The 25,676-nt window shown below is 35.6% G+C and overlaps 1 protein-coding gene across 10 annotated transcripts; it reads left to right on the forward strand.

The window, feature by feature from the left end:
- The first annotated feature begins 1,770 nt into the window (after nt 1–1,770).
- LOC135107388 (uncharacterized) lies at nt 1,771–25,411 on the forward strand. Of its 10 annotated transcripts, none has more exons than XM_064017194.1 (7): nt 1,771–1,997; nt 5,171–5,522; nt 17,969–18,320; nt 19,070–19,183; nt 19,446–19,623; nt 20,718–20,785; nt 20,933–21,710. In XM_064017194.1, exons 3-7 carry the CDS (start codon nt 17,991–17,993, stop codon nt 20,990–20,992), a joined length of 750 nt encoding a protein of 249 aa, XP_063873264.1. In that variant the 5' UTR covers nt 1,771–1,997; nt 5,171–5,522; nt 17,969–17,990; the 3' UTR covers nt 20,993–21,710. The 10 variants fall into 10 exon arrangements, with proteins under 10 accessions (XP_063873264.1, XP_063873267.1, XP_063873268.1 ...); XM_064017190.1 differs by lacking the exons at nt 1,771–1,997; nt 5,171–5,522 and adding exons at nt 13,076–13,727; nt 13,849–14,804 and having other exon boundaries at nt 20,933–21,705; XM_064017197.1 differs by lacking the exons at nt 17,969–18,320; nt 19,070–19,183; nt 19,446–19,623; nt 20,718–20,785 and adding exons at nt 6,248–6,361; nt 6,624–6,801; nt 7,915–7,982 and having other exon boundaries at nt 20,933–21,728.
- Nucleotides 25,412–25,676: the final 265 nt, after the last annotated feature.

A 25,676-nucleotide genomic window follows, 5' to 3' on the forward strand; every position in this document is an offset into this window, starting at 1 on the left:
TTGTGAAAGAAGAGAGAGAGAGAACTAGCTAAGGTTCCAATAACTTCAGAGGCCTGTGGGTGTTGAGGGAGAGAGCACAGAATGGCGTCTCCCTTCCCTCTGGCAACAGGTGGGTCTCGTAGCTCTGAAATATTTGATTTTTCTTTTATTTAGAAGTGAATATTACTGTGTTCATGTTTATTATTCATGTCTCTAGTGAAGATAATTATAGTGACTGTACGTGTTGACAGAATGGCGTCTCCATTCCCTCTGGCAACAGAATGGCGTCTCCCTTCCCTCTGGCAACAGATAAAATTGCCGGTGTTGGTCCCACGTGGAGACAGGCCACAGAGTCTTGGGAAAGTGTTAGCCATGTAATGTTTCTTTAGTCAAATATAGTCTACTGTGAATGTGTTGTGGGCAATATTATTGCCGTAGAGAAGTGATGGATGAAGGCTGTGACGCTATTTAGGGATATAACGGTGCCCAGAATCAATGGTACTCTTGAGGAGTTATAAAGGTAATTATTTTCTTGTGTATTCGTAGTGTTAAGTAACGGAGTATAAGTGTATATGCCATACCAGAATTTCAAGTGCCTTTTCTTTTTTTTTCTAGATTAACCACTCGATAAAGTGTCATAGTGGGTCAGTCAACCCAAAGAATCCCATCAGTATTATTCATTTAATTATTTTTGCTATTTTTATATTTTTCGTTCCTCCTAATAAAGCCACACTGTAGGTACTGTGTGATAATTAACCTCTCCCTACCCTCTGGCCATGACGATGAAGGCGAGAACCATTACCAATCAAAAATGTTTTCTTTTTTTCTATTGTGTGTGCGTGCTTCACCTCTTCTCTCTTCCTCTTCTTTTTTCTTCTTCACCGTGAAGATCTTTGCCTCGTCTCATTAGAGCTTTGATCGGACCGGTGAGGAGGAGGGAGGACGGGGGGGGGTGGCGTTACACACACAAAGGAAGTTTCGATCAGTCTTTCAAGACTGTCCTCACTAGCATGGGCTTTCAATAATAAAGTATTCTGTTTGACTTTACTGATCTCTTACTGAATACTCAAACCCCCAACACACACACACACACACACACACACACACACACACACACACACACACACACACACACACACACATCTGTACGTGACATTCCTGTTTGTTTATTTCTTTGGTGATTGTTTTTCTTCTGTTTTAATATTTTTTCTATTGTTTATTTATGTTTTGTCGCTTGTTTCTTTGTTCGATGGTAATTTAGTTATTTATTTTTTGTAGAACGTCAGTAAAACATAAAGGAAAATCTACCCTCCGTCCTGTAATATTTGGGAAAATGTTAGGCTTTGTAGGATATCTCGTCTAACCTCTCTAACATACACACTGGTGTGTGTATGTGTGTGTGAGTGTTATTGCTAGTTATCTCTCTCTCTGTCAGTAGTTGCACAGGTCTTCAAGGATATTTTTAAGGTTTTAATGACAGATTAACAACATTTCTACATTAATAACAGGAGATACACCATTGAAAACCCTGATAATCATCTTTATAGCTTTGAAAAACAGTCGTGAGGAGAGAGAGAGAGAGAGAGAGAGAGAGAGAGAGAGAGAGAGAGTATGAGCATTTCAGTTGAGCCTATTCTGCCCTGGTTTGTGTTTGCTGCGGTGACACGGTGCCGCACTGAGTGAAGATTGCGTTCATAATCACTTATTTGGGGTGGAGTGGGGAAAGGAGAGTCAGGAAGTGAGGATATTTATATTATTTGACATATATATATTATTTGATAAAATGTCAACTTTTGTGTGTGTGTGTGTGTGTGTGTGCGCGGGGGTGGGTGTTGGATCAGTGACAGGTGGCGCTGCTGGGGAGTTACCACTGCGAGCGGCTGGCTGGCTGCAGTGTTTTGGTCAGCACTGGTCAGTCTTGCCCCACACGCTCTATTAACCAGTGTTTCCGTCTTCCCGACACCTTCTTCCTGCACCAAGCACCGTCAAGCATCACCAGAGAGGCACGAGTACGTAAGGTGAGTCCAGCGGGGCCAGTCTCTCCTCAGTCAGCCTTACTCTCCTCAGTCAGCCTTACTGCCTTCACAACACTCTAATTTTCCCTGTAGTGTCTTGTATTCGTTTATTTAGGATTCATTATTCGTTATTTAGTTTTTTAGGGGTTAATTATTTATATTTAGGTTTTGTTTACGTCTGAGTCTGGAAAGAGTTGGAAATTTATTCAAATATTTAATGTTCGCCAATATGTAAACAAGCCGTCAGCCATGTTATTAGCCATTATTTGCCTCGTCTCTCACTTATTGTAGGCCTAACATATCACAAGATGGATCCACATGTCTAGCCATCATATCCGCTGGTCAGATATATCCGTCATTGCCTGGTTTTGGTATTATATAGGAATAAATAAGGCAACATGGCCGCCGGCTCCCCCACTGAGGTCGCCGCCGAGGGCCGCTATGATGGACTGGCACCTGTTCCGGCTTGTTGGTTCCAATATTTTTTTTTATTTTTCTGAATTAATTTATTTGGCTTGTATAGTAAGATTTTATGGTTTCTAAAAATATTTCGTTGCTTTTGAAGTGTTTTTCTTGCTTCAGTTAAGTAAATGTGCTGAATTTGGTGTTGTTTTTTTATATAAATAAGGGGCAGTTTGTACGGTGAAATTTACCCAGCCTGGTTTTTGGCTTTTTTATTTGAGGCTTTAATGAAGATTTTATTGCTTCAAAAAATCGTTTATGATTTTTAAAGTATGTTGCGTTACTGTTGAGTTAAGTATGTGGAATTTGAATAGGCTTATTGTCCCGTTGAAAGTGGTGATTTTGTCATTTTTTAGCTTCTTTATTTTTTTATTATAGCTTGTAACTAAGTGTGCATTATTTTAAAAAATAGTTCAGATTTTTTAAAATGTTTTTTTACCAGTGTAAAGTGGAATAGGTGGACTTTTCAGTGTTTTTAATGGTGTCAAAATTTCCAACACTTTTTCCATATTTCACATAATATTTCTTTATAACTACTGAGACTGGAGGTGTTTTGATATTGTGAATATTAATTAAAGTAATTGTCAAGTCAGAATATATAATGCATTCGAGCCTAGCTTCATTTTTTCTATGGGTCAATTTCAAAATGAAGTACGTTACGTACGTATGGCAGCGGGGCGCCGGCACCTCGCCTGTGACGTCATCAAGGATTCGGGACTCCGTCTGCTCCAGTGTCTCCTCAATATTTACCGTAATTTCCAGTGTTTTCCAAATGTTTCCAGCTGTTTCTAAAGTCAGGCGTGTAGATAGTTGTAGTTGTAGTAGAAGGAAGAAAATAAGAGAAATGAAAGAGGAGAAGGAAGAAATAAAAAGAAATGGAGGAGGAGGCAAAACAGGTAAACAATATTTAGTTTAGTTTCCCTTGCTGCGCTGCAGTTCTCTGTAATATTTGGTGTGTTTTGGGTGTTTTACGTGTTCAGGATGTATGTAGGAATGTTGTGGGGTGTTTAGAGTGTGTTTTGGTGGTGTTTAATTGTGTTTTGGGTGTATATTTGCTGTTATCATTGTGTTTTGGGTGAATTTTGGGTGTTTGAAATGTGGTTTAGGATGTTTTTAGTTATATTGTAAGTGGTTTGAGTCGTGTGGGGTGTTTTGAGTATATTGTGGGATGTTTTTGTGTGTTATGGGTGTGTTTGGGGATATATTGAGGTGTAGTGAGTTAGTTTTGGGTTTATTTTCTGTTTTAAGTGTTTTGGTGAGTTTGGGTGTGTGTGTCGGGTCTTTTGAGGTGTATTTGATTGTGTGCAAGTAGTTTTGGGTCTTTAAGGGTGTGTTTGTGGCGTGTTTGTGGTGTTGAGTGGTGCTTTAAGTGTGTTTTGGATGTTTTGATGTGTTTTGGGTGTGTTTGATGAGTTTTGGGGTGTTGTAGTGTATTTTGGGTGTTTTAAATCTTTTGAGTGTGTTTGGATGAGTTTTAGGTATATTGGGGTGCTTTGAGTGTGTTTTGGATAAATTTAGCGTGGTTGGGGTGGGTTATTTGGATGTTTTTAGATGTTACGGGGTGTTTTGAGTGAATATTCAATATTTGGTTGTGTTTAGGTGATTGTAGTGAGTATTTTGGGGTGTTGTGACGTGTTTTGGTTGTGTTTTGGATGTTTTGAGTGTATTTTGAGTGTGTTTTGGTAAGTTTTGTTGCATGTAGGGATGTTGAGTGTTATATATATATATATATATATATATATATATATATATATATATATATATATATATATATATATATATATATATATAATGGGAAGGCAATGAAAAGAGGGACAAAAGAACATGGGATGCACTGCCTGTGTTCATACCGGGATCTGATGTTAGTTCTTGTGAAGGGCCAGAATGCATATTCCTGAAGTCTGGAAGGAGTCGTCTGCCAGCCTGTATGGACACTAGGCTGTAGCTCCAAAACTAACTGTAGGATTCTCTCTAAAATAGTCTCATTAAGATTTTCGCACAAAATTACCCGTACATAACTTAATCTAACCTAACCTAACTGCTACAAGAGTAAATGGGCCGAAACATTACCAGACTTCGGGAATATGCCTCCAGAGGGATACAGGTTAAGGTCGCTTCACACACATCAGTGCCGTATTCGTTCCGTGCTGTTCAGTGCTTCAGTGTCAGTAAAAAAAAAAAAAATTCATCATTTTGGAATTCGGCAGAAGCATTTACACACGTCCGGCGAAGTACCGTGTTTTGACTGAAGTGATTGTTACGTCTCTGTTCCGTGAAATGGAATATCGTCTTCACTGGTATTTTAAAAATTTTCACGGATGTTGGACGAGTGTTTGAAATAAAATAGAAGAAATTGAAATGGTGATAAATACTCTTTTTAATGATAGGTGTGAAAACACCTTTGAGTGTACTATTCAGATAGTGTACCCATTATCTGCCAATTTCACTGGGACAAAAGCACAATTAGGTGATTGTTAAGAAGATCAACAATAATAATAATAATAATAATAATAATAATAATATAATAAAAGGAGTTAAGCCATCTATATAGTTAGCTAGATTGATATTATCATTATTATTGTTATCATCATTATTACATATCAAGGTATTGTGACATTATTATTAATAATGTTATTATTATTATTATTATTATTATTATTATTATTATTATTGTTATTGTTATTATTATTATTATTATCATTATCATATTTCAGCTATCCAACATCACAACAGTATATGAATATGGCAAATGCTGTTTTGACATCATTTCCTGCCATCCTGAGAAACAGTGATCTCGAGGAGCATGAAATGTAGCTGCAATGGAAATTGCGCATCCAGTGCAAGTTTCAGAATTCAAGAAAGAGGCAGGATTCCTTAGTGACTGAGGTGACGTCAAGGAAAAAGAAGATCCCTTGCAGAGCGCCAAAAGAGACTACATGTCCACTGATGTATGGAGTAAAGGCTAACCTTCCACCAAGGCTTCATTCAGAAGATGATGAGTCATTAGAGAGACATAGACAGTGGCTTGCTCTACACTGGATGAAGAAAGATCCCGAGTTAGATAAGGTATGTGATATTTGTACGCTTGATTTATCTTTTTTATATTTCAGAGACTTCTTTACTGGTGTTGTTTAAAAACATCTGCTCTTATGTAAGCAATTTCAATGGTACTGGTGGATAGCCACTGAAAAATGATGCTCGTATATATATATATATATATATATATATATATATATATATATATATATATATATATATATATATATATATATATATATATATATATATATATATATATATATATATATATATATATATATATATATATATATATATATATATATATATATGCCAATTTCACTGGGACAAAAGCACAATTAGGTGATTGTTAAGAAGATCAACAATAATAATAATAATAATAATAATAATAATAATAATAATAATAATAATATAATAAAAGGATGAAGAAAGATCCCGAGTTAGATAAGGTATGTGATATTTGTACGCTTGATTTATCTTTTTTATATTTCAGAGACTTCTTTACTGGTGTTGTTTAAAAACACCTGCTCTTATGTAAGCAATTTCAATGGTACTGGTGGATAGCCACTGAAAAATGATGCTCATATATATATATATATATATATATATATATATATATATATATATATATATATATATATATATATATATATATATATATATATATATATATACTTATGAAAACTAATCAACTTATGTCTAAACTAAAGTCAACTTATGAAAACTAATTTTACTTTAATGATTTTCCTCAGGCTGAACGCCTCATGCAGTTGACACTCTCTGAGAGATGCAAAAAAATAATCAATGGGAACATTCTTGTAGCAGAAATCCTGAACTTGTACCCATGGATTCAGACTTTTGATGGTGTAAGTGTGTATATATGTACACTTTATGGATTTTGCTACATATTGTTACAAATTGTCAACTTTATTTGTAGAGCTATAATGTATATAGCTATTTATATTTTATAGTAGGTAATTGATATTTAACTACCGGTACTTCCATTCTCCCTCTCAGGCTCAAAGGCCTCAGTGACGGGAGATAAGCACTCATAACTAAGTACAGTTATTGCAGATGCTCATCTCTGTAACCTTCACTTATAATTATTTGATGCTTATATCTTTACAGATAATCAAGGAGTTCCTGAGATTAGAACCACAAGCGGATGAACCAGACCCAAGAGTAGCAGTTTTGAAAGGGCTGGAGAAATGTAGGCTCCCAATAATTGCCATTCTCAAAAAAAGAAAAGTAGTTCCTCTGTATATGGAAACCTTACTTGAACTCTATGACCACGATGAAAGTCAATGTGAGTAATGTCTAGTTCAACTTGTTCATTTCAGTAGCTGGTAGCAATTTAATATATGTATCTTTTCATCATTAGCAATGCATCTTTCACTTTTATAAGCCTAGTATTCATGAAACTATGCTGCATGGAAAAACCAAACATTGTATTAAGCATGACCTATCTAACTGTAATGCTTGCACCAATTTCTATAAAGGTACTCATTTAATTGTTAAATTCCTGCTCTTCTATCAAATTTTTGGCTGAGTGCTATGGCTAAATAATTGTTTGCAGCATAAGTGATGTTAAAGATTTTAATAGGTGTAAAGCATCTCTCTCTCTCTCTCTTTCTCTCTCTCTCTCTCTTGTAAGGAAAGACATTATTTCTAGTGTAAATACACCCAATAGGCTGTCCAATTTGAAATTTAGAATGTAAATATTATCAATCTTTTTAGAAATGTTAGCTGCATCCTCTTCCCTTGCAGTCCAATAAGACAGGTCACTAATTCAGGTGGAGATAGAATTCTTGGAGTCACCTTTGCCGGCGCTAGCGCAAGTGCAAACAGTCTGATAAAGGTTTGTTCCATGGTTGTGGTGAAGTTCAGGACTTCTCACGCTGTTTTAGTGGATATGATGAGAAGAATCAGGGGTTCAGAACATCAGTGCGTTATGTCGGGGCATGTAGGTTCGGCTGGGATTTTCTTTCTTTCTTTCTTTTTTTTTTTTTTATCAGTACTCATCATATTCTTACGAGGACTTGCTAGACAAAGCATTATTGCATTATGATATTACCCAAATAGTGTCTCAAGTAAAAAACATAACCGCATACTCGTACAAAAGATTTGCTGCTGTGACACAAAGCACAAAAATCATTAGTATACTGATCGTTCTGAGCATTCAATCAAAATGCTTGTCATTCATATAATGAGTAGAACCATCGAGGAGCTTTATTTTTGTTAATTCTTATGTGATAAAGCAATAATTACAAGAGACTTTTAAAAGATTGGTACTCAAATTAGTGGACTGTCCTATTGGATGTGACCATATCTTCACTTTTTCCTTACACAGTTAATTTTCTTTTGTTTATTTGATTTACTTATTATCATATTTATTTATATATTTATTTATTTGCACCAGATGCTTGCTTAGTTATATTGGGGTTACTTCACCTGCTTGGAGAAAGGAAAGATTCCATTTTTACTAAGGTTAAATTTCAGTACCTTTGATTTTAGAGTGGTGTGTATATATTGAAATTTCTGAATATATTATCACCTTAAGATATACATCTACATATAAATTTTATTTTAATGTCAAAATGTTATTAATGTTTACACTATTATTTCTTCCTTAAGGTACCAGAAGAAGAAGTAAGAACAGGGCAGTCTAGTGTGTATTTGATGGTGCACCTGTAGCTGAACCAACATGTATTTCTATGGCTGTAGTCTCATTGGTAGCAGGGCTTTGTGTTTAATATTGAACACCCAAAAAATTGTGAACATTTCCTCCGTTTCACAACATCCCATCTCTTAGGTATCAAGTATGACAAAGGTAACACTTCAAAAAGAAGATCTCTACTTGTAAAACTCAATGAAGTAAAGACAGAATTGAGCTACAAAAATGCGTAAATCTGCTTCCAAATATATTCAACTCCACACATAATGCCTCTCTCTCTCTCTCTCTCTCTCTCTCTCTCTCTCTCTCTCTCTCTCTCTCTCTCTCTCTCTCTCTCTCTCTCTCTCTCTCTCTCTCTCTCTCTCTCTCTCTCTCTCTCTCTCTCTCTCTCTCTCTCTCTCTGTCACATATACACACACACACACACACACACACACACATACACACACACACACACACACACACACACAGTAGTCAATTACTAGTTAAAGATTAAACAGTGAAATAAATACATAACATTGTTAATAAGTTTTCTAAAAGGAAAAGGAAATACTTGTACTTCCCCTTCCTCCACCCAGTATTCATGAAATCTTACTGAATTGTTATCTTGTGTTATATATATATATATATATATATATATATATATATATATATATATATATATATATATATATATATATATATATATATATATATATATATATATATATATATATATCTCACTCTCTCTCTCTCTCTCTCTCTCTCTGTCTGTCTCCAAATTGGGAAGTATTCTTCATGTACCATATGATGCATATATATATATATATATATATATATATATATATATATATATATATATATATATATATATATATATATATATATATATATATATATATATATATTTTTTTTTTATGCATTTTTTACCTTTTTTTTTTTATTTCTCTATGTTATTGCAAGTGATACGTGAAGCTTCTTTATTACTGTTCTGAGCATTTCTGTAGATTTGTTTAGTTAGTATATCCCATAGAAATACTCATTTTCTTTTTTTGTGTGGCTTTAAAGGATTAATGGTGACATATGGATATGATCTGGGTTAAAAGCTTGTACAAATAAGGTTAAATGTCTATTTTTGCACTGGTTGTTTCCCTAAGTTTCTTAAAATTACTGTGATATAATGATTAGCAATGGAGCAGTGTGTGTGAGAATTTGTGTGTTATTTACACCTTTTCTGGTAAATTTTTTGTGGGAAAGATGTTATTCGAAAATGTGTTCTTAACACACACGAACTCACTCACACTGGTGTCAGAAACTTTGAGTGTGAGGAGTGTGAGAAAAGATTTACCCTGAAAAGTAAGCTTAATAGACACATGCTAACCCGCCACTGGTGTGAGAAAGTCTGAGTGTCAAGAGTGGGGGGAAAAATTTGCCCACAAAGGTGATGTAAACAATCACATGCTCACCACTAGTAAGACACTTCGAGTGTCAGGAGTGTGGAAAGAGATTTGCCAAGAACGGTCATCTTGATACACATATCCAGTCTCCCTTGGTACTTTGTGAGATTTGTGATGCTTTCTTACTGGATTTTCATACCAGTGTTGGTGGAAAAGAATACAAGAATCCCATTCAGTGTAAATGTCTCTGTCTGTTTTACTCTGTCTAACTGCTTTTTCTGTCCCTCCTCCTCCTGCCATTATTGATCCTAGGTATTTGAACTCTCTTGTCTGCTTCAATCTTATGCCATCCTCTGATGTTACATTTATTTCCTCATAACCTTCTCCGTTGCTTACCGTTACCTCTGTCTTTTGTGTGCTCACTTTCATTCCCTTTCTCTCCAGGTTGCCTTTCCATAACAAATATCTCTCCTGTAACTCTTCCTCCGTATCCGCAATGATGACTAGGTCATCGGCGAACAGCAACTCCCACAAGTCCTCATTGTCTCTCACATCCATTGTTATTGTGTCCAACACTATGAGAAAGAGATAAGGACTCAAAGCTGATCCCTGATGGGGTCCTACTTCAACTGGGAAGGATTCTGTTTCCCCATACCTTGTCTGCACTGTTGTTTTTGCTCCCTCATACAACATTTTCACTAGTCTTATCTTTTCTGGCACTCTTCTCTTTCTCAAACTCCAGTACATTACTTTCCCAGGCACCCTGTCATACACCTGCAAGTCCACAAAATGCCAATACACTTTTCTGTTTCCTTCTAGATATTTTTCCTGTATCTGAGTTGGGCAAGCCAGCCCAGCTCAGTGCCGGTCACAAGCCCGGATAAATGGGGAGTGTTGCTGACAGGTCTAGTCAACCGAGCGTCAAAAACAAGACCAAACATAAATAATGAACCTTAGGAATACCTGTATACTGGTAATTTTTATGTATAGCAGGGATGGACTATTATCTTGTCTGTTAAATTTAGAAACACCATTGTAGAGATTGAATGCTCCAATAAAGTGTTCAGTGCAAATTTAACAGTGGTATGATATACAGTACAGTAGTGTATAGTGTATAATTTAATTAATAAATTAGTATGGAAGGAAAACCCGACAATCAGGGTGCAGTCTCCAGCAAGTGTTTTCATCCAGACTTGTGTGGATGTACTCAGCTCTCTTGAATCAAAGGACATGTCAAAGTGTCTCTGGATGCTCTGAATTTGCTTGGGAAAACACTCAGAATCCATTTGAGAGGGCCCAGTCAGAAATGGACCATGGCCTTAGCTTGAAGAAGCAGCAGACACAGACCAGGTAATTGCCTCAAGACTATGAAGAACTTTTATAACTAATGCCTTAAGTGTCAGGCCTGCTATTTACTTTACTTCATTTGAGGCAAAAATGAAAATGATGTAGATAACCTGGTATGGGAGATGATGATGACATGAACTATGCTTCCTTGCCTTACTAATGCAATATGTACCAATTTACTTGCATTGTGATTTACTTAAGCCAGATAGCATTTACTCATTAAATATGTCAAATTTTAAGTATTATATAGTTCATGGTTGTTTTCAAGTAGTTACAGTTATGCATGCAGTATATAAAATTATGACGGGTGGTTTCACATAGTTAAGAGTCATAAATGAACTTGCCCACAGGATATAAAGATGGAGAGAAATAGACCCATCACCTACACTCAGCATATTCCAGTGATTATTTGACTTTACATAAATAACACACTGAATATAGATAAATGCATCTGAGGTTCTCTTTCACTCTCTGCTAGTAAAACTGTGATCAGCAAACAAGCTTGCTATTACTGCCTACCCTCCTCTATTCTCCCAGCCTTACACTAACATTTCCAACTTTGCATTAATCTCTCTCATGCCATCCATAACATAAAACATTGAGTCACCATAGAATCATCACTCACTGGCCTCACTTTGCTCCAATAACAAAACCCTCACTGCAATAATTCATCCTAAGTAACATGTTTTCACCCTAAGCAGCTCTTACCCTAACCACACCCTAGCTTCCTCTCCAGCCCACGCATCATCTTATCTTGGAAATTTTCACCCTGTGCATACCAAACTAACACATATTCACCTTAACAGTATTTCACCCTTATTAATACCCTCATCCCAACCCAACCCTCTCTTAACCTACCTCCCCCTCATAGGCTGCTGACAGGGTGCTATAACAACATCCTACCCCTGTGGTTTGTGCAGGTGCTGGTGGTGGAGGAAAAGGATGACAATGCCCACCGTATCACAATCCCTGATCACCACACCCCTGTCATGTCTGTCACCTTAATACATACTGTAACCTTCATGTTGTCATTCATCAAGAGAGAGAGAGAGGGACCGAGGAGGAATAGAGAAAGAGAATTTGAACAAGCAAGAAGAAAAAAAGAGAATTTTGTAAATGAAAAGAAGGAAAAAGGAAGAATATGAGAGAGATAGTTTTGTGTACTGCTACTACTACTACTACTAATACTACTAATAATATGACTCCAATTGTCAGTGGGGAGTCAATAGGAGCTTTGAAAGACTAGATAAATGTATGGATGGGGAAAGAGGCAGGCATGTCTCATACAAGGACTGCAACATGTAGGCCTGATGGCTTCCTGCACCAACTCTTGTGTTTTGATGTCTGCCACATCACAACACTACACCATCTACCTTACCAGACAAATAGAAAACCACCAAATATTTATTGACTTCCTCTCTCACCCTGAAAACTGAAAAACACCCAAAATATTCATCTACCATTACTTTGAGAGAGAGAGAGAGAGAGAGAGAGAGAGAGAGAGAGAGAGAGAGAGAGAGAGAGAGTAATTTTCTTTAATTTTGGCAGATAATTAGGACAGGAGAATGAAAGAGAGTAGCAGAAGAAGAAGAAGTAAAGCAGCTGCTCAAGAAAGAGAGAGAGAGCATCATTTCAACTTTTTTTCATATAACTAGAAAAAAGATTGCATTGTTACTATTACTTGTACTACTATTATTATTACTATTGCTCCTTCTATTGCTACCACCAATAGTAAAAATAAGAAATAATTCATTGGTATTATTATTATTCCCTCATACCCTGACAAATCTTTGTTCCTTCCTTCCTTTTATCTTTTTCCCCTATCATCCTTTATATATATATATATATATATATATATATATATATATATATATATATATATATATATATATATATATATATATATATATATATATATATATATATATATATATGGGCCTTGTCAGACCCCAATTTTGAATAATCTTGAATTTTTATTTTTTTTATTACTTTTCTTCTGTTCTCTTAGTTACTGCTACTTTTTTTTTTTTTTCAGAATGCACCACCATTAATTTATGTTCATTCCGCCATTTCTTTTTATTTATTACTATTTCTATTTTATTTTTCCTCGCTCAGCCTAATCTGTCCCCCTCTCCCCCTCCAAACTCCAATCCTGATATTACCAAGCCGCACTGAGAGCATCGGGGGCGTTGTGTGGACTGCGTCGGGGAAAGTGACCATGGCTTTTCCCACCTTAGAGATATTGGTGTGTGTGTGTGTGTGTCCATCTATCCTAACCTGAGCTAACTTCTCTCACCCACACACATGTAACGTTCCTTTTTATTATTTCTGTGTTTCTTTGAGTCTCCCCAATAATTGTTTTCTTTTGTAGCTTGCGGTGAAGAGGAGGATAATAGCGGTAATTAAAGGTTTAGTGATTATATGAAAAAGTATATTTATAAGGCGTGTATTCGTGGGAGTGATTTAAAAGTCTTGAAACATTTATTATAAATAGTCTTACTTATTTCAACTGTGGTTTTCTCTAATCAGTGGTAATACGAATAATAGGATTACATCATGTTGCGTCAGCCTACCAGTAACTCATAAGGTGTCATTCCCTAGCTTATAAAATATGTTAGTAATTTAGAATTCAATTATTAACTTCAACTAATGTCCAGCCTATATGCTCACCTTGCTAGCCAATTATTCCTGCATTTTTATTTAAACTCACGGTTCAGTAAAATTATTTGTGAAAGAAGAGAGAGAGAGAACTAGCTAAGGTTCCAATAACTTCAGAGGCCTGTGGGTGTTGAGGGAGAGAGCACAGAATGGCGTCTCCCTTCCCTCTGGCAACAGGTGGGTCTCGTAGCTCTGAAATATTTGATTTTTCTTTTATTTAGAAGTGAATATTACTGTGTTCATGTTTATTATTCATGTCTCTAGTGAAGATAATTATAGTGACTGTACGTGTTGACAGAATGGCGTCTCCCTTCCCTCTGGCAACAGAATGGCGTCTCCCTTCCCTCTGGCAACAGATAAAATTGCTGGTGTTGGTCCCACGTGGAGACAGGCCACAGAGTCTTGGGAAAGTGTTAGCCATGTAATGTTTCTTTAGTCAAATATAGTCTACTGTGAATGTGTTGTGGGCAATATTATGGCCGTAGAGAAGTGATGGATGAAGGCTGTGACGCTATTTAGGGATATAACGGTGCCCAGAATCAATGGTACTCTTGAGGAGTTATAAAAGTAATTATTTTCTTGTGTATTCGTAGTGTTAAGTAACGGAGTATAAGTGTATATGCCATACCAGAATTTCAAGTGCCTTTTCTTTTTTTTTTCTAGATTAACCACTCGATAAAGTGTCATAGTGGGTCAGTCAATCCAAAGAATCCCATCAGTATTATTCATTTAATTTAATTTAACAACATTTCTACATTAATAACAGGAGATACACCATTGAAAACCCTGATAATCATCTTTATAGCTTTGAAAAACAGTCGTGAGGAGAGAGAGAGAGAGAGAGAGAGTATGAGCATTTCAGTTGAGCCTATTCTGCCCTGGTTTGTGTTTGCTGCGGTGACACGGTGCCGCACTGAGTGAAGATTGCGTTCATAATCACTTATTTGGGGTGGAGTGGGGAAAGGAGAGTCAGGAAGTGAGGATATTTATATTATTTGACATATTATTTGATAACATGTCAACTTTTGTGTGTGTGTGTGTGTGTGTGTGTGTGCGCGGGGGTGGGTGTTGGATCAGTGACAGGTGGCGCTGCTGGGGAGTTACCACTGCGAGCGGCTGGCTGGCTGCAGTGTTTTGGTCAGCACTGGTCAGTCTTGCCCCACACGCTCTATTAACCAGTGTTTCCGTCTTCCCGACACCTTCTTCCTGCACCAAGCACCGTCAAGCATCACCAGAGAGGCACGAGTACGTAAGGTGAGTCCAGCGGGGCCAGTCTCTCCTCAGTCAGCCTTACTGCCTTCACAACACTCTAATCCTCCCTGTAGTGTCTTGTATTCGTTTATTTAGGATTCATTATTCGTTATTTAGTTTTTTAGGGGTTAATTATTTATATTTAGGTTTTGTTTACGTCTGAGTCTGGAAAGAGTTGGAAATTTATTTAAATATTTAATGTTCGCCAATATGTAAACAAGCCGTCAGCCGTGTTATTAGCCATTATTTGCCTCGTCTCTCACTTATTGTAGGCCTAACATATCACAAGATGGATCCACATGTCTAGCCATCATATCCGCTGGTCAGATATATCCGTCATTGCCTGGTTTTGGTATTATATAGGAATAAATAAGGCAACATGGCCGCCGGCTCCCCCACTGAGGTCGCCGCCGAGGGCCGCTATGATGGACTGGCACCTGTTCCGGCTTGTTGGTTCCAATATTTTTTTTTATTTTTCTGAATTAATTTATTTGGCTTGTATAGTAAGATTTTATGGTTTCTAAAAATATTTCGTTGCTTTTGAAGTGTTTTTCTTGCTTCAGTTAAGTAAATGTGCTGAATTTGGTGTTGTTTTTTATATAAATAAGGGGCAGTTTGTACGGTGAAATTTACCCAGCCTGGTTTTTGGCTTTTTTATTTGAGGCTTTAATGAAGATTTTATTGCTTCAAAAAATCGTTTATGATTTTTAAAGTATGTTGCGTTCCTGTTGAGTTAAGTATGTGGAATTTGAATAGGCTTATTGTCCCGTTGAAAGTGGTGATTTTGTCATTTTTTAGCTTCTTTATTTTTTTATTATAGCTTGTAACTAAGTGTGCATTATTTTAAAAAATAGTTCAGATTTTTTAAAATGTTTTTTTACCAGTGTAAAGTGGAATAGGTGGACTTTTCAGTGTTTTTAATGGTGTCAAAATTTCCAACACTTTTTCCATATTTCACATAATATTTCTTTATAACTACTGAGACTGGAGGTGTTTTGATATTGTGAATATTAATTAAAGTAATTGTCAAGTCAGAATATATAATGCATTCGAGCCTAGCTTCATTTTTTCTATGGGTCAATTTCAAAATGAAGTACGTTACGTACGTATGGCAGCGGGGCGCCGGCACCTCGCCTGTGACGTCATCAAGGATTCGGGACTCCGTCTGCTCCAGTGTCTCCTCAATATTTACCGTAATTTCCAGTGTTTTCCAAATGTTTCCAGCTGTTTCTAAAGTCAGGCGTGTAGATAGTTGTAGTTGTAGTAGAAGGAAGAAAATAAGAGAAATGAAAGAGGAGAAGGAAGAAATAAAAAGAAATGGAGGAGGAGGCAAAACAGGTAAACAATATTTAGTTTAGTTTCCCTTGCTGCGCTGCAGTTCTCTGTAATATTTGGTGTGTTTTGGGTGTTTTACGTGTTCAGGATGTATGTAGGAATGTTGTGGGGTGTTTAGAGTGTGTTTTGGTGGTGTTTAATTGTGTTTTGGGTGTATATTTGCTGTTATCATTGTGTTTTGGGTGAATTTTGGGTGTTTGAAATGTGGTTTAGGATGTTTTTAGTTATATTGTAAGTGGTTTGAGTCGTGTGGGGTGTTTTGAGTATATTGTGGGATGTTTTTGTGTGTTATGGGTGTGTTTGGGGGTATATTGAGGTGTAGTGAGTTAGTTTTGGGTTTATTTTCTGTTTTAAGTGTTTTGGTGAGTTTGGGTGTGTGTGTCGGGTCTTTTGAGGTGTATTTGATTGTGTGCAAGTAGTTTTGGGTCTTTAAGGGTGTGTTTGTGGCGTGTTTGTGGTGTTGAGTGGTGCTTTAAGTGTGTTTTGGATGTTTTGATGTGTTTTGGGTGTGTTTGATGAGTTTTGGGGTGTTGTAGTGTATTTTGGGTGTTTTAAATCTTTTGAGTGTGTTTGGATGAGTTTTAGGTATATTGGGGTGCTTTGAGTGTGTTTTGGATAAATTTAGCGTGGTTGGGGTGGGTTATTTGGATGTTTTTAGATGTTACGGGGTGTTTTGAGTGAATATTCAATATTTGGTTGTGTTTAGGTGAGTGTAGTGGGTATTTTGGGGTGTTGTGACGTGTTTTGGTTGTGTTTTGGATGTTTTGAGTGTATTTTGAGTGTGTTTTGGTAAGTTTTGTTGCATGTAGGGATGTTGAGTGTTTTATATATATATATATATATATATATATATATATATATATATATATATATATATATATATATATATATATATAATGGGAAGGCAATGAGAAGAGGGACAAAAGAACATGGGATGCACTGCCTGTGTTCATACCGGGATCTGATGTTAGTTCTTGTGAAGGGCCAGAATGCATATTCCTGAAGTCTGGAAGGAGTCGTCTGCCAGCCTGTATGGACACTAGGCTGTAGCTCCAAAACTAACTGTAGGATTCTCTCTAAAATAGTCTCATTAAGATTTTCGCACAAAATTACCCGTACATAACTTAATCTAACCTAACCTAACTGCTACAAGAGTAAATGGGCCGAAACATTACCAGACTTCGGGAATATGCCTCCAGAGGGATACGGGTTAAGGTCGCTTCACACACATCAGTGCCGTATTCGTTCCGTGCTGTTCAGTGCTTCAGTGTCAGTAAAAAAAAAAAATTCATCATTTTGGAATTCGGCAGAAGCATTTACACACGTCCGGCGAAGTACCGTGTTTTGACTGAAGTGATTGTTACGTCTCTGTTCCGTGAAATGGAATATCGTCTTCACTGGTATTTTAAAAATTTTCACGGATGTTGGACGAGTGTTTGAAATAAAATAGAAGAAATTGAAATGGTGATAAATACTCTTTTTAATGATAGGTGTGAAACCACCTTTGAGTGTACTATTCAGATAGTGTACCCATTATCTGCCAATTTCACTGGGACAAAAGCACAATTAGGTGATTGTTAAGAAGATCAACAATAATAATAATAATAATAATAATAATAATAATAATAATAATAATATAATAAAAGGAGTTAAGCCATCTATATAGTTAGCTAGATTGATATTATCATTATTATTGTTATCATCATTATTACATATCAAGGTATTGTGACATTATTATTAATAATGTTATTATTATTATTATTATTATTATTATTATTATTATTATTATTGTTATTATTATTGTTATTATTATTATCATTATCATATTTCAGCTATCCAACATCAGAACAGTATATGAATATGGCAAATGCTGTTTTGACATCATTTCCTGCCATCCTGAGAAACAGTGATCTCGAGGAGCATGAAATGCAGCTGCAATGGAAATTGCGCATCCAGTGCAAGTTTCAGAATTCAAGAAAGAGGCAGGATTCCTCAGTGACTGAGGTGACGTCAAGGAAAAAGAAGATCCCTTGCATAGCGCCAAAAGAGACTACATGTCCACTGATGTATGGAGTAAAGGCTAACCTTCCACCAAGGCTTCATTCAGAAGATGATGAGTCATTAGAGAGACATAGACAGTGGCTTGCTCTACACTGGATGAAGAAAGATCCCGAGTTAGATAAGGTATGTGATATTTGTACGCTTGATATATCTTTTTTATATTTCAGAGACTTCTTTACTGGTGTTGTTTAAAAACACCTGCTCTTATGTAAGCAATTTCAATGGTACTGGTGGATAGCCACTGAAAAATGATGCTCGTATATATATATATATATATATATATATATATATATATATATATATATATATATATATATATATATATATATATATATATATATATATATATATATATATATATATATATATATATATATATATATATATATATATATATATATATATATATATATATATATATATATATATATATATATATATATATATATGCCAATTTCACTGGGACAAAAGCACAATTAGGTGATTGTTAAGAAGATCAACAATAATAATAATAATAATAATAATAATAATAATAATAATAATAATAATAATATAATAAAAGGATGAAGAAAGATCCTGAGTTAGATAAGGTATGTGATATTTGTACGCTTGATTTATCTTTTTTATATTTCAGAGACTTCTTTACTGGTGTTGTTTAAAAACACCTGCTCTTATGTAAGCAATTTCAATGGTACTGGTGGATAGCCACTGAAAAATGATGCTCGTATATATATATATATATATATATATATATATATATATATATATATATATATATATATATATATATATATATATATATGAGGGAGAGAGGGAGGCTGGTGGGACAGTCAACTTATGAAAACTAATTTTACTTTAATGATTTTCCTCAGGCTGAACGCCTCATGCAGTTGACACTCTCTGAGAGATGCAAAAAAATAATCAATGGGAACATTCTTGTAGCAGAAATCCTGAACTTGTACCCATGGATTCAGACTTTTGATGGTGTAAGTGTGTATATATGTACACTTTATGGATTTTGCTACATATTGTTACAAATTGTCAACTTTATTTGTAGAGCTATAATGTATATAGCTATTTATATTTTATAGTAGGTAATTGATATTTAACTACCGGTACTTCCATTCTCCCTCTCAGGCTCAAAGGCCTCAGTGACGGGAGATAAGCACTCATAACTAAGTACAGTTATTGCAGATGCTCATCTCTGTAACCTTCACTTATAATTATTTGATGCTTATATCTTTACAGATAATCAAGGAGTTCCTGAGATTAGAACCACAAGCGGATGAACCAGACCCAAGAGTAGCAGTTTTGAAAGGGCTGGAGAAATATAGGCTCCCAATAATTGCCATTCTCAAAAAAAGAAAAGCAGTTCCTCTGTATATGGAAACCTTACTTGAACTCTATGACCACGATGAAAGTCAATGTGAGTAATGTCTAGTTCAACTTGTTCATTTCAGTAGCTGGTAGCAATTTAATATATGTATCTTTTCATCATTAGCAATGCATCTTTCACTTTTATAAGCCTAGTATTCATGAAACTATGCTGCATGGAAAAACCAAACATTGTATTAAGCATGACCTATCTAACTGTAATGCTTGCACCAATTTCTATAAAGGTACTCATTTAATTGTTAAATTCCTGCTCTTCTATCAAATTTTTGGCTGAGTGCTATGGCTAAATAATTGTTTGCAGCATAAGTGATGTTAAAGATTTTAATAGGTGTAAAGCATCTCTCTCTCTCTCTCGTAAGGAAAGACATTATTTCTAGTGTAAATACACCCAATAGGCTGTCCAATTTGAAATTTAGAATGTAAATATTATCAATCTTTTTAGAAATGTTAGCTGCATCCTCTTCCCTTGCAGTCCAATAAGACAGGTCACTAATTCGCGTGGAGATAGAATTCTTGGAGTCACCTTTGCCGGCGCTAGCGCAAGTGCAAACAGTCTGATAAAGGTTTGTTCCATGGTTGTGGTGAAGTTCAGGACTTCTCACGCTGTTTTAGTGGATATGATGAGAAGAATCAGGGGTTGAGAACATCAGTGCGTTATGTCGGGGCATGTAGGTTCGGCTGGGATTTTCTTTCTTTCTTTCTTTTTTTTTTTTTTTATCAGTACTCATCATATTCTTACGAGGACTTGCTAGACAAAGCATTATTGCATTATGATATTACCCAAATAGTGTCTCAAGTAAAAAACATAACCGCATACTCGTACAAAAGATTTGCTGCTGTGACACAAAGCACAAAAATCATTAGTATACTGATCGTTCTGAGCATTCAATCAAAATGCTTGTCATTCATATAATGAGTAGAACCATCGAGGAGCTTTATTTTTGTTAATTCTTATGTGATAAAGCAATAATTACAGGAGACTTTTAAAAGATTGGTACTCAAATTAGTGGACTGTCCTATTGGATGTGACCATATCTTCACTTTTTCCTTACACAGTTAATTTTCTTTTGTTTATTTGATTTACTTATTATCATATTTATTTATATATTTATTTATTTGCACCAGATGCTTGCTTAGTTATATTGGGGTTACTTCACCTGCTTGGAGAAAGGATAGATTCCATTTTTACTAAGGTTAAATTTCAGTACCTTTGATTTTAGAGTGGTGTGTATATATTGAAATTTCTGAATATATTATCACCTTAAGATATACATCTACATATAAATTTTATTTTAATGTCAAAATGTTATTAATGTTTACACTATTATTTCTTCCTTAAGGTACCAGAAGAAGAACTAAGAACAGGGCAGTCTAGTGTGTATTTGATGGTGCACCTGTAGCTGAACCAACATGTATTTCTATGGCTGTAGTCTCATTGGTAGCAGGGCTTTGTGTTTAATATTGAACACCCAAAAAATTGTGAACATTTCCTCCATTTCACAACATCCCATCTCTTAGGTATCAAGTATGACAAAGGTAACACTTCAAAAAGAAGATCTCTACTTGTAAAACTCAATGAAGTAAAGACAGAATTGAGCTACAAAAATGCGTAAATCTGCTTCCAAATATATTCAACTCCACACATAATGCCTCTCTCTCTCTCTCTCTCTCTCTCTCTCTCTCTCTCTCTCTCTCTCTCTCTCTCTCTCTCTCTCTCTCTCTGTCACATATACAAACACACACACACACACACACACACACACACACACACACACACACACACACACACACACAGTAGTCAATTACTAGTTAAAGATTAAACAGTGAAATAAATACATAACATTGTTAATAAGTTTTCTAAAAGGAAAAGGAAATACTTGTACTTCCCCTTCCCCCACCCAGTATTCATGAAATCTTACTGAATTGTTATCTTGTGTTATATATATATATATATATATATATATATATATATATATATATATATATATATATATATATATATATATATATATATATATATATATATATATATATATATATATCTCTCTCTCTCTCTCTCTCTCTCTCTCTCTCTCTCTCTCTCTCTCTCTCTCTCTCTCTCTCTCTCTCTCTCTCTCTGTCTGTCTCCAAATTGGGAAGTATTCTTCATGTACCATATGATATATATATATATATATATATATATATATATATATATATATATATATATATATATATATATATATATATATATATATTTTTTTTTTTTTTATGCATTTTTTACCTTTTTTTTTTTATTTCTCTATGTTATTGCAAGTGATACGTGAAGCTTCTTTATTACTGTTCTGAGCATTTCTGTAGATTTGTTTAGTTAGTATATCCCATAGAAATACTCATTTTCTTTTTTTGTGTGGCTTTAAAGGATTAATGGTGACATATGGATATGATCTGGGTTAAAAGCTTGTACAAATAAGGTTAAATGTCTATTTTTGCACTGGTTGTTTCCCTAAGTTTCTTAAAAGTACTGTGATATAATGATTAGCAATGGAGCAGTGTGTGTGAGAATTTGTGTGTTATTTACACCTTTTCTGGTAAATTTTTTGTGGGAAAGATGTTATTCGAAAATGTGTTCTTAACACACACGAACTCACTCACACTGGTGTCAGAAACTTTGAGTGTCAGGAGTGTGAGAAAAGATTTACCCTGAAAAGTAAGCTTAATAGACACATGCTAACCCGCCACTGGTGTGAGAAAGTCTGAGTGTCAAGAGTGGGGGGAAAAATTTGCCCACAAAGGTGATGTAAACAATCACATGCTCACCACTAGTAAGACACTTCGAGTGTCAGGAGTGTGGAAAGAGATTTGCCAAGAACGGTCATCTTGATACACATATCCAGTCTCCCTTGGTACTTTGTGAGATTTGTGATGCTTTCTTACTGGATTTTCATACCAGTGTTGGTGGAAAAGAATACAAGAATCCCATTCAGTGTAAATGTCTCTGTCTGTTTTACTCTGTCTAACTGCTTTTTCTGTCCCTCCTCCTCCTGCCATTATTGATCCTAGGTATTTGAACTCTCTTGTCTGCTTCAATCTTATGCCATCCTCTGATGTTACATTTATTTCCTCATAACCTTCTCCGTTGCTTACCGTTACCTCTGTCTTTTGTGTGCTCACTTTCATTCCCTTTCTCTCCAGGTTGCCTTTCCATAACAAATATCTCTCCTGTAACTCTTCCTCCGTATCCGCAATGATGACTAGGTCGTCGGCGAACAGCAACTCCCACAAGTCCTCATTGTCTCTCACATCCATTGTTATTGTGTCCAACACTATGAGAAAGAGATAAGGACTCAAAGCTGATCCCTGATGGGGTCCTACTTCAACTGGGAAGGATTCTGTTTCCCCATACCTTGTCTGCACTGTTGTTTTTGCTCCCTCATACAACATTTTCACTAGTCTTATCTTTTCTGGCACTCTTCTCTTTCTCAAACTCCAGTACATTACTTTCCCAGGCACCCTGTCATACACCTGCAAGTCCACAAAATGCCAATACACTTTTCTGTTTCCTTCTAGATATTTTTCCTGTATCTGAGTTGGGCAAGCCAGCCCAGCTCAGTGCCGGTCACAAGCCCGGATAAATGGGGAGTGTTGCTGACAGGTCTAGTCAACCGAGCGTCAAAAACAAGACCAAACATAAATAATGAACCTTAGGAATACCTGTATACTGGTAATTTTTATGTATAGCAGGGATGGACTATTATCTTGTCTGTTAAATTTAGAAACACCATTGTAGAGATTGAATGCTCCAATAAAGTGTTCAGTGCAAATTTAACAGTGGTATGATATACAGTACAGTAGTGTATAGTGTATAATTTAATTAATAAATTAGTATGGAAGGAAAACCCGACAATCAGGGTGCAGTCTCCAGCAAGTGTTTTCATCCAGACTTGTGTGGATGTACTCAGCTCTCTTGAATCAAAGGACATGTCAAAGTGTCTCTGGATGCTCTGAATTTGCTTGGGAAAACACTCAGAATCCATTTGAGAGGGCCCAGTCAGAAATGGACCATGGCCTTAGCTTGAAGAAGCAGCAGACACAGACCAGGTAATTGCCTCAAGACTATGAAGAACTTTTATAACTAATGCCTTAAGTGTCAGGCCTGCTATTTACTTTACTTCATTTGAGGCAAAAATGAAAATGATGTAGATAACCTGGTATGGGAGATGATGATGACATGAACTATGCTTCCTTGCCTTACTAATGCAATATGTACCAATTTACTTGCATTGTGATTTACTTAAGCCAGATAGCATTTACTCATTAAATATGTCAAATTTTAAGTATTATATAGTTCATGGTTGTTTTCAAGTAGTTACAGTTATGCATGCAGTATATAAAATTATGACGGGTGGTTTCACATAGTTAAGAGTCATAAATGAACTTGCCCACAGGATATAAAGATGGAGAGAAATAGACCCATCACCTACACTCAGCATATTCCAGTGATTATTTGACTTTACATAAATAACACACTGAATATAGATAAATGCATCTGAGGTTCTCTTTCACTCTCTGCTAGTAAAACTGTGATCAGCAAACAAGCTTGCTATTACTGCCTACCCTCCTCTATTCTCCCAGCCTTACACTAACATTTCCAACTTTGCATTAATCTCTCTCATGCCATCCATAACATAAAACATTGAGTCACCATAGAATCATCACTCACTGGCCTCACTTTGCTCCAATAACAAAACCCTCACTGCAATAATTCATCCTAAGTAACATGTTTTCACCCTAAGCAGCTCTTACCCTAACCACACCCTAGCTTCCTCTCCTGCCCACGCATCATCTTATCTTGGAAATTTTCACCCTGTGCATACCAAACTAACACATATTCACCTTAACAGTATTTCACCCTTATTAATTCCCTCATCCCAACCCAACCCTCTCTCAACCTACCTCCCCCTCATAGGCTGCTGACAGGGTGCTATAACAACATCCTACCCCTGTGGTTTGTGCAGGTGCTGGTGGTGGAGGAAAAGGATGACAATGCCCACCGTATCACAATCCCTGATCACCACACCCCTGTCATGTCTGTCACCTTAATACATACTGTAACCTTCATGTTGTCATTCATCAAGAGAGAGAGAGAGGGACCGAGGAGGAAGAGAGAAAGAGAATTTGAACAAGCAAGAAGAAAAAAAGAGAATTTTGTAAATGAAAAGAAGGAAAAAGGAAGAATATGAGAGAGATAGTTTTGTGTACTGCTACTACTACTACTACTAATACTACTAATAATATGACTCCAATTGTCAGTGGGGAGTCAATAGGAGCTTTGAAAGACTAGATAAATGTATGGATGGGGAAAGAGGCAGGCATGTCTCATACAAGGACTGCAACATGTAGGCCTGATGGCTTCCTGCACCAACTCTTGTGTTTTGATGTCTGCCACATCACAACACTACACCATCTACCTTACCAGACAAATAGAAAACCACCAAATATTTATTGACTTCCTCTCTCACCCTGAAAACTGAAAAACACCCAAAATATTCATCTACCATTACTTTGAGAGAGAGAGAGAGAGAGAGAGAGAGAGAGAGAGAGAGAGAGAGAGAGTAATTTTCTTTAATTTTGGCAGATAATTAGGACAGGAGAATGAAAGAGAGTAGCAGAAGAAGAAGAAGTAAAGCAGCTGCTCAAGAAAGAGAGAGAGAGCATCATTTCAACTTTTTTTCATATAACTAGAAAAAAGATTGCATTGTTACTATTACTTGTACTACTATTATTATTACTATTGCTCCTTCTATTGCTACCACCAATAGTAAAAATAAGAAATAATTCATTGGTATTATTATTATTCCCTCATACCCTGACAAATCTTTGTTCCTTCCTTCCTTTTATCTTTTTCCCCTATCATCCTTTATATATATATATATATATATATATATATATATATATATATATATATATATATATATATATATATATATATATATATATATATATATATATATATATATATATATATGGGCCTTGTCAGACCCCAATTTTGAATAATCTTGAATTTTTATTTTTTTTATTACTTTTCTTCTGTTCTCTTAGTTA

Source organism: Scylla paramamosain, chromosome 15, assembly GCF_035594125.1.
Source record: "Scylla paramamosain isolate STU-SP2022 chromosome 15, ASM3559412v1, whole genome shotgun sequence".
Lineage (NCBI taxonomy): Eukaryota > Metazoa > Arthropoda > Malacostraca > Decapoda > Portunidae > Scylla > Scylla paramamosain.